This window comes from Arvicanthis niloticus, chromosome 22 (assembly GCF_011762505.2).
Source record: "Arvicanthis niloticus isolate mArvNil1 chromosome 22, mArvNil1.pat.X, whole genome shotgun sequence".
Lineage (NCBI taxonomy): Eukaryota > Metazoa > Chordata > Mammalia > Rodentia > Muridae > Arvicanthis > Arvicanthis niloticus.
In genome coordinates, this window is record NC_133429.1 from 4852618 (window position 1) to 4862995 (window position 10378).

A 10378-nucleotide genomic window follows, 5' to 3' on the forward strand; every position below is an offset into this window, starting at 1 on the left:
CGCCACTTCAAAAAGTTTAGTGAGGTGGAAAAACACCTCTCCATTTGAGTGGCACTGGCCAGAGGGTCCAGAGCTTGGTTGAAGGACTGATTTCAAATAATTTGAAATTTTGGGGCAATTGAATATGTCTAGAGGAGAGGAAGAAACTAGATACCCCACAGCCCACCCCACCTCTAGAGTGTAAACCCGACACTCCAGATTGTGAAGTCTCCCCCAAATCTATCCCACCATCACATGTTCATGGACAGGGCCTGGGGGGGTGAGTTTTGGCTGTCGTCACACACATCCCTTGCTCAACAAAGCAATATTTCAACCCCATCCTGGTATTACCTTTTATTATTAGTTTGGCATTTAGTTTATGATCAAATAAACCTGGAACTAGAGGCAGTGTGTCAGTCCAGCTTAAACTGTTTTTAGGTACATATTATAATAGGGCAAACCAAGTTCCAGGATGAACAATTAAAGGGAGAGGAGGAATCCTGTAATTACCATATTTGCCTATGCATGATTATGCATATTATTAAAAGCAAGGACACTACGGGCAAGGACATGCTTACTGAACAGTAACTTACAAACTCAAGCCTGTTAGTCAAAACAAGACCCACACTTACTCTAGGGGTATATGCATACAGAAGGCAGAACTTGCCGGACTTGACAGCATGGGAGCATATTCCTAGCACTCAAGAGACGGAAGCAGCAGGATCAGGAAGGAGTTCAGGGACAGTCTTAGTGATAACAGGGGTTTGTAGCCAGCCTGAGCTACCTGAGATGGGACCCACCCCACACAGGAAGATAAAACATTCTCAAAATTCAGAGTTACACTGACAGATGAAATGTAGCTTCACAGACTGTCAGTCTCTGACTCTGAGGCAGGAGAACTTGAGAATGGACTGAAGGAGCTCAGTTGCTCATGGGTATTGAGTGCAAGATGCCCTGCCTCTCACTAACTAGTTAAAAGATAACTCCGTCTTTACAGGATTTCCTCTTAAACTCTGACTATGGGATGTAGACATGGCAGGATAATCGTAGGTTGGTTGGTGTTTGGAGACAGTTTCTCTGTGTAGCCCTGGCTGTCCTGGAACTCACTCTGTAGACCAGGCTGGCCTCAAACTCATAGATCCGTCTGCCTCTGCCTCCTGAGTGCCAGGATTAAAGGCATTTGGCATTGTCCAGCCCACTTCAAGTGTGGTTGTCTTGTCACCATTTCTACTGTTGTGACTAAACAACTTGACCAACAAACACGTTGGGAAGGAAAGGGTTTATTTGGCATCACTTCTATATTGTTGTTCTTTTGAAGGAATTCAGGACAGAAACTTAAACAGGGCAGGATCCTGAAGCTGATGCAGAAGCCATGGAGGGGTGCTGCTTACTGGCTTGCTTCCTTGGCTTGCTCAGACTGCCTTCTTATAGACCTCAGGGCCATCAGCTGAGGGATGGCAGCACTCACAATGGCCTGGGTCCTCTCTTATTGACCACTAATTAAGAAAATGTCTTACAGCTGGATCTCATGGAAGCATTTCCTCAACCGAGGCTCCTTCTTCCCTGATGGCTTTAGCTTATGTCAAGTTGACACAAAACCAGCCAGTTCAGTGAGCTTTCTTCATCATTATTATTATTTTTTGTCATAGTTGGTACTCAGTGATTACAACCTTATGCTATTTTCTCTTTAATCTATTCTATGACTAGATTTAAAAAAATCATTCATTTGTATTTTGATATATTCTTGATCTTAACCATACATATGCTTTTATTTATTTTACTGTAAAGGGAACTATACTCCTGAGAATAAACTACAGAAGGATGTCTTTTCTGGGATAAGTATGTCCTTGGCTTTCCTCACTCTCACCATCCTGAGGTCATTGGTTGACATAGCCATGTTACTTTCCTCAGGCCACATGGGACACACACACATCTTTATTTATATATTTTATTTTTATTTACTATTTTTTGCTAGACTTACTCATTTTATGTTATTATGAATGTGTTACTTGCACATATGCATGTATACCAAGTACATGCTTGTGCCTGAGGAGCTCAGAAGAGGGCATTGGGTCTTCTGGAACTGGAATTACAGATAGTTATGAACCACAACATGGGTGCTGGAATCAAATTAATGACCTTTGGAAGAGAAACAAGTGCTCTTAACTGCTGAGACATCTCTCCAGCTCCCAATTTATTTTTTCTATTTAAAAAATTATGTACATGAGAGTTTTGCCTGCATGTATGCCTGTTTACTATGTACAAGCCTGGTGCCTAGAGAAGCAAGAAGAGTCATTGGATACTCAGTACTGGAGTTACAGACTCTTGTGAGATGCCACGTGGGCACTGGGAATTGAACCCAGTTCCTCCACAAGAGTGGCCAATGCTCTTAAACTGCTTGAGCTAACTCTCCAGTCCCAGACCTTGTATTTTCAATCTTGTAAAATTTGTATTTTCTAGGATATATGACAGTTTCCAACTAAACTCTTATGACAGAGATTCAAGTCAATTACAGCAATCCAAAGTTTCCTCTCCAGCTTTGGATAAGGAAGAAAAAGAGACTGCTATGGTCCCCCTTAGTCCAGGAGTATAACATGGAGGAAATTATGGAAGATTTATTAATCATTAGCTTTCTGCCTACTACATAGATTTCTGGGACCACAACCAAGGGACTGGTAAGGGGCAGGAACATTGGGTGTCAAGATAGCGTATAAAAAGAAGCCAATGGACAAAAAAATGACTGGAAGCCATTTACCATGCAGGCAACATACAACCAGGAGAGCTTACCCAAGAAGAGCTTATAATATGTGTATGTGTGAGAGGCAAGCAAATGTCCTTTGGGTCTCGTGACCTAATATTTTTGAGCATATATCTTCCTCCAGCTCTAATCCACCTCTATTCTCCAGACTGCTGTTCTCTTCTCTTTTTAGGTGTGTTTATGTATGTGCATGCATGATGCTGGGAGGAGGAGGGACATCTGTGCCATAATGCATTAGTGATAGCCAGAGGACAACCCGGTGGAGTCAGTTCTCTCCAACCACCATCCAACCACCATTATGTGGGTTCTGGGGATTGAACTCAGATCACCAGGCTTATATGACAAGTGCCTTCACCTGCTGAGCCATCTCACTGGCCCCTTCGTATTTATTTAAAAACTGTTTCTTTTACTGTTACCAACTCTATGTTCCTCATGCAGTTCTTTGTACCAACACAAGAACCTGGATATCTTATTAGGTGCTCTCCAGGCTCAGATCCGTGCCTACAATACTGTGGCTCACATGCTCCAAGGCAATGCCAATGTTTCCATTTTGGTTAAGAGTCTGTGTCCCATTTGTGTCAGAACAGGAAAAAGGTATGGATACACTTTACTTTCACATCCTGGCCAATTTTTGTAACTACTCAGCAGAGTCTACCTACTTTGTTTTCTCTTTCTTTCCCCTCACTTTGAGTCACAGTCTTTTTGGCCTCTTGGAATGATGCAGAGAGTCAGTCCTCAAAGAAGGGTAGAAGGACTTGAACTGCTTATTCTTGCTGGCAATGGCCACAGGGGTATGTGGAGCAAAACTATAAGAAAGCATTAATGAGAGGCTGGAAAGTTGGCTCCGTTGTTAGAAGTACAAACTACTCTTTCAGAGGATCTAAGTTCAATGTCCAGCATCCACGTCAGGCAACTCACAGCATCCTGTAACTCCAGTCCCAGGGGATCCAATGCACTCTTCTGGCCTCTATAGGTACACACACACACACACACACAGAGAGAGAGAGAGAGAGAGAGAGAGAGAGAGAGAGAGAGAGAGAGAGAGAGAGATGTAGTGTGTCTTGGAACAAAAACAGACCACACCCTGCCACCCTGCCTTTGGGATCAACAAAGAGCTTGATTTGGGGGGCAGAACATGTTCATCAGCTCAGGAAAACCCTTCTTTTGGAGAACATTTGAGAAAAGAGTAGTTCTGAATGGTATTCTCAAAAAGCCCTACGAGTGTGGTCTCCCTCTTCCTGTCCCATACCCACCACACACAGCAGAAGCCCAGAACTCAACAGGCATTTTTAAGCCATGTGTGCATAAGTAGAGAAACACTCATGGCTTCTGGAGTCAGGGTCCTCCATTGCTATGTCTCCATCTTCAAATCATACATCCCCATCTTCAAGTCTTAGTAGCTTTGAATAAGAATAAGATGAGTTGAGGGGTTGGAACCGTTAGACAAAACTCAGGAGCTTTTGCTTTTGTTTAGACCCTGAGGTTGTGCCTAGGCAGGGAGTGGAGGCCTGATGTGCTTCCCAGACCTTCCCTTCTGTAAGGAGCAGGCCCTTAACAGGACGGACTTCATATTCGTAATAGGAAAGAAAACAACTTTGAAGTGAAGTTGTTTTGAAGTGCTGTGATAACCAGAAGTTGTTTTGAAACCTTATGAATCAAAATATTTGTGCATTAAAACAAGTTGTTTTGAGTAAGTATGATAACCAGCTGTAATGAAGTCACAGCCCAGAGACAACCAGACATGACTGGTTATCTGACGTATACATCAGAAGTAACCCCAAATTCAGCATAAAAGGGGAGCCCCTGACGGAGCACAATATCACACTAGTAGCCATGGACTGCCTCATGTGCTCCTCCACCTCCTCTGCACCCAACCATCAAAGCAGCAGCCAGAGACCGATGCCTCCATCTTCGTGGTCAAGCACTTTCCGGACCTGAGCTGCTGGAAACTGCAGTCATAAGAACTCAGGTCATATAACTCATGAATGATGATGTATTTATTGTTATGCTTATTTCCTTGGTAACTAGCAATTTATTATTTGTGTTCAACGTGCTGATATCGATAGAGGCAATGTATAGGAAATGTGGCAATATCTCAGTGTGGGGATAGCTTTATCATTGGTATTAATATATTGTTTGCTGTGCATTATTAAAGAGCAATTAAATATCAAACCTCCATCTCTGGCGTACTCTCTCCCCTCTCGTGGAACTGATAAATCTCACAGTCAATCCTCAGGATCTTTTTTGCCTTTGAGTCCTGAGTGGAGAGGACCTGTCGCTCCTCTCCCCGTGGGGATACTAAACCTTATCACAACCTGCTCATAACAAGTAAGATACTGGGCTCGAGACCTTCTCACAGCTCAAGAGCAGGGGTTAGAGTACTGTGCAGCCTAACAGAGAAATACATAGACAGGCAGCAGCAATGGCTTTCAATGGGAGGAAGCCTCACTGAGGCAGCTGTAAATGTAGCTTCCTCCTTTACAAGGCTCCTTCATAGTTGAACCTTTTCAGAGAAATTCTTGCAGTGCCACCCAGGCCAATGACCTAGATAGTCAGAGTTGTCATCTTCTGAACCTGGAGTCTGTAGTAGCCTCAGGAAATTGCTCCTTCAACAGGAATTTGAGTGATTGATGCATGAGATGTTTGAATGGCAAGAACCATCCATTCGTCAAGTTGCCTGGACCCTCGTAGCTACCTGGGTAGACTGCAGCCTCTCACACTCCTGATCAAGGAGCAGGACATTGGGAGGACATTGGGAAGAGTCTGTCTGCCTGCTTCAACTCCCTTAGATCCCCACCACCACCAGGTCTGAGCCCCTGGGTCCAGGCAGGTCTGGGCCCTTCACCACTTACCTACATCAAATGTCCCATTGTCGACCCTCTAGGAGAAAAACCACCCTTGCCCTACAGAGTCTTTCCAGCTTCAGAATGGCTGTTTCCCTTTGTGAGCTGAATGGTTCAGATTCCACAACCCAAACAGTGCAAAGATTTTTGGCATTTGCTTAGGTCACATAAAAGAAGTATGGCCTCTTTAAACAACAAAACAGAACCGCAAATATCTGCGGGCAGGAGAAATGGTTCAGTAGTTACCAGTGATTGTTGTGAACACAGAGGACCCGAGAGAGCTCAGTTTCCTGCACCTACAGCAGGCAGCTCAGGTCTTCTTAGAACTTTGGTTCTTTTTGCCTGTGAGGTCAGTGCTTTAGGGATAGACACACACACATACACAAATGAGAAGCAAAATAAATCTTTGAAAATATTTATAAATTGAGGGAGGAAGATTCAAAGAATCAGAGTCTCTTTCCCTCCCACAGCGCAGGGATGGACCTTCCCTCCGCAGAGGCCGCTGAAGTGTTGAGGAGGGGAGCCGATGTAGCCACGCCCCTCAGTCACCGCTGCTGACTAGATTCTCAATGTAGGCATCCAGCTCGTCGTCTGCGTTGATGTTTATGTCCTCCTGAGCCTTTTGCAGAAGTGCCCGGATATTGGTCCGCAGCTTCTGGAGTTTCTCCTCTGTTTCCTCAAGTTTTTTCTGGGAGATGCGCAGGCTTTCCTCAGAGGCCTTGGCTTGTGAGTCAGCACAGCTTTGGTAGGTATGGCAGAGATTCTGGAGTCCGACTTCATACTGCTTGAAGCACTCTTTCAGGGGGAGAGACAATAATTCTTCTGAATTCATAGCACCCAGATCCTTCTTGGATATGGGAAAACTCAGAGGCATGAAATAACGCAAGCAGTTCCAGAGAATTTGGACGAGGAGGTCAATGGTCTTGTGGTTAGCCATTGATGCAGTAGTGTCAGGTTCAGTGCAGAAGCATTCTGAGGTGGGGGCTTCCTGCAGCGCCAGAGCCTGCTGGACCACAGTGTCCTCCTCCCACGCTACCTGCTCATGCTGCTCGGCAGTGCTCTGATACTCTGGGGACGGCTTCATCAGCCAGACATTTTCACTGCCTTTTTCCACCCAGCAGTCTCTTGGTGTGCTATCCTTGGGCACATCCTCAAACTTGACTTTCCACCAGACCACGTTGTCACCCACCTCCACGGCTGTGACATGCCCCTTGTAGCACTCCCCCTTCACACGTACCTCTACATACAGCCCTTTATCTTTCTGAACTGTCTTGAGGTCAGCTGGAGTCTCCTCCTCAGCACTGTCTGAGAGCTCACTTACTTGAATCTTTTCTTTCTTCACAGTAAACCTGCCCCGTTTGCACATCCCCTTCCTCCTGTCCTCATCTACTTCACCAGAGGCCTCAAGACTCCGCTTACGATTAAACGTTACCGGTGAAGGATTAACAAGTGGAGCTGGCATCTCGGCCACTGGGGTGCTCATGGCTTTGGGGGTCTCAACCTTCCAAAGGTTGCTGCAGCTGGGAACTGCAGATGGTGACAGGGATTGTTCCAGAGGAGTGGGCTGGGGTATAGTTTTGACCAGGAGACTCACTGGGTTTTGGGGTGTCTCAGGTGATTGGAGCAGCATGGTCTCTGTTTGGGCTGCCAGAGCAGGAGATTTTGGGTTGGTGCAGATGACAGAAGACTTTTGGAGCTGTCTGAATGATCTAGTAGCATGCATGGACTGGGATCTTCTTCGGGCATTCTTTTTCACTGCACGGAAAGATGGCTGAGGACTCTGAAATCTATAAGCAGGATATTTGGAGAAAGGTCTGGCAGTCACTTCCAAGGGTAATTTTTTTAGGTCACTTTGAGAACGGATAGGCTTGATTTTCTTAAGGGCCTTAAGCTTCCTCTGCTGTTGGCGGATTTTCTCTGCCAGCTGCTTCTGCCTTTCTTCTTGTGTCTTTGGGGCCTTTCTTAATATCCCCAGAGGGATCTTCTGCTTCACTTCAAAAGCCTCACAGTGGTCCTGTTCAGGATCAGGGTTCATGGAACAAACCCAGTTGTCTGGGTAACCTTCTTCTACGGCACTTAACTGGAAGGGGAGGGTTCTCCACTTTAGACACAAATCACACTGTATAGTGGTTGGGACTTGCATAGCCCTCCTGCGTTTGAAACGCAGCTCATCAGATGGGGGTCTGTCCCAGTTAGCTGAAAGGTAGCCAAACTCATCCCAGAACTTGGTAACTCCATGCTGGACAATGGCTATGTCCTTCCAGTACTGTGCCAGGTGCTCGCCCATCGCCCGCAGAAGGTGGCGGTACTCCTTGGCGTCAGCAAAGTCTTGCTTGTTGTGTGTAGGCTCCAGGACCAAGTAGGGCACATCAATGACTCCAACAATCCCACCACACGCCACGCCCTTTTCCAGCTGTGGACCCACTTTCTCATACATCTTGATCAGCCGGCTACAATTGTAGATGAACATGCCATCATGGCCACGATGCTCAATGTTGACACCAAAAACAAAATTCAGCTCCTTAGGTTCTTTGAGCGCTCGCTGCTTGGCGTCTCTGATCCTTTTCTTGACATCAGCTTCTCTTCGGAGGGTGATGGCTGTATTCTGAACCTGACGCAACATCACCCTGGAGTCCCGCGTGATGTCTCCACCTATGAGTATTTCTAATGTACGAGCTTTGCTCTCTGCTTCCCGGGCCTTCTCTTCAGCGAGCCATGCAACCTGGTCTGCCCTCTTTACCTCTTGTTCCGCCCTGGTCTTGAAACGGCTTGATGTGAATGTGTACTTCCTAGGCTTATACAGGCAGCAGGAGAGCTTTCTGGTCTGCACCTTGTGCCCATGAATAAAAATTCTCATCCGAGGATTGATATAGAGCACAGCAGCATAGGCACAGAAGGAGTACCGCTCTGGCTTCATGCCTTCTTGGGAGATGTCTGCCGTCCGGATATCTTTGGGATTTGAGGTTATGTCTAGTTCGGGTTCTCCATTGTCCATGAGTTTGAGATTGAAAATGATCACCAGGGTTCCACTAGTCCCAGAAATCTTCGTGAACTGGGTCATCACTTCCTCCACAGTGTGGAAGGGAGAATACTTGTAGATGAGTTCCGTCTCAATGGCAAACTTCTCCATGTTGTCTGTGATAGGTTCCCTCGTCTGAGTATTCCAAGTAGGCAGAGGGACTATCACTTCATCAATGCCTTCTTCCTCATGAAAGGTTCGAGACAGGAAGAGGCAGCTCATGGTGTCTTCCTTCTTAGTGAAGAGGATAAAATCCTTCCCAATCCGCATTGAGCCTGATTTTAGCCCATTCCCGTACTGCCCAATCTGTGTGGACTCTGGTGCTCGTTTGGCTGATTTTCCAAACTGGATCACGCTGATGGCATCATTTGGATCCATTCCCACCCCATTATCCAGAAAACAAAGCATGAATCCTCCTTGAAGGTCCTGTCGCCTTTCGGCGTAAATGTCTATCCGGGTGGCATCAGCGTCTCTTGCATTATCCACCAGTTCAGCAAGTGCACCAAACAAAAATTCATGGGTAGTTGAATTGGTGTGTAGATATTCAAAGGTTAGTTGAGCCCGGTTGAGACTGCTGTAACTGGTAAATGCCATGACTCCAGTGAGGTCTCCAGTCTTACCTACTAATGGAGAAATGTATGGGGCAGATTTTCTTGGGTTCTGCTCAGTAAAGGGTAGTTCCTGCTTCTTAATGACAGGTAAAACAAGTTCTTTAGTAACTATCAAAAATACAGAGATATCTGATACTGAGATGAGTTTCTTCCTTTCTTCCTAATTTTCAATGACTGTGATGCAATTATTTTAGGTGGGTGGGGGAAGCCTAAACCTGCATTTCTAAAGAACTTTGAGTTTTAATTTTGTTTAGTTCATTTCAGATGATCTGGTTCAAAAGTGGGTGTTTCTCAACAGCTTGACTTGATTGTTACTGTTTTATCTTGACATTCTTTGAGCCATTTCATATTCTAAATTTTCTAATGCGAAGACTTACCAGTGTGGAAATCTACTTCTGCCAGGAAACTTAACTTCCGTCTACATCTTCACTAAAGACCAACGTGTCTTTAAATAGCCGCAGTACTAGAAGGTCCTTTCACAGCAGAGATAGTTGTACATCTGGTATTCTTGGCAACTGAAAAAAGGTCTTTGTGGTTCCTTACCAGTCTTTCAGATTCAAACCCAGGTTAATGTTATGCCACAATCACCACGGGGTGCTGTGTGAAATGACCTCACAGTAGTTGACAAAAACTCCTTATAACAGACCCACCCATATCTCATGTGGCTGGCTATGGCCCTATACCATTCCCACTCCGGCTTGGGGTCCTGTAACCTCTTCCCTCTCCGAGAGGTTCGGCTTTCAAGGCCCAGGCCGGGGTGTAGGACAGTTGCAACCGCACCACTAACCAGGTCGTGCGCACTGCTCGCTGCCCACAACTCCCAGAAGCCTTTGTCTCTCCCTCGGATTAGAACTGGAATTCAACTGCCGCGCACGCTTGGAACCACGGGCTGCCTCCGCCTACGTGGAGCGTGGCCTGTCTGCTGGACTAGATCACTACGGAGCTACAGCGCAGAGATCAGCTGGATTATAGTAATGGGTGCTGGACCAAAGGATGGCAGGAGAAGCAGCACGAATTTAGAGTTTGCTGCTTTTCTGCCATTGCTAAAACTATCTCATTTTCTGTTTTTGTGTCGTCTAGGGCCCACAGCCCTAGGCTTTTTTTTTTTTTTTTTTTTTTTTACCACTTTTAATGTTATCTGTGTGACTATGTCATTTGTGTGTGGATG

At 45.7% G+C, this 10378-nt stretch overlaps 1 protein-coding gene across 1 annotated transcript; it reads right to left on the reverse strand.

Annotated features, from left to right (window-relative positions):
- Nucleotides 1–5979: 5979 nt before the first annotated feature.
- Nucleotides 5980–10140, reverse strand: LOC143435941 (ATPase MORC2B). The gene has a single exon (XM_076919703.1). It carries the CDS (start codon nucleotides 9191–9193, stop codon nucleotides 6122–6124), a length of 3072 nt encoding a protein of 1023 aa, XP_076775818.1. The 5' UTR covers nucleotides 9194–10140; the 3' UTR covers nucleotides 5980–6121.
- Nucleotides 10141–10378: the final 238 nt, after the last annotated feature.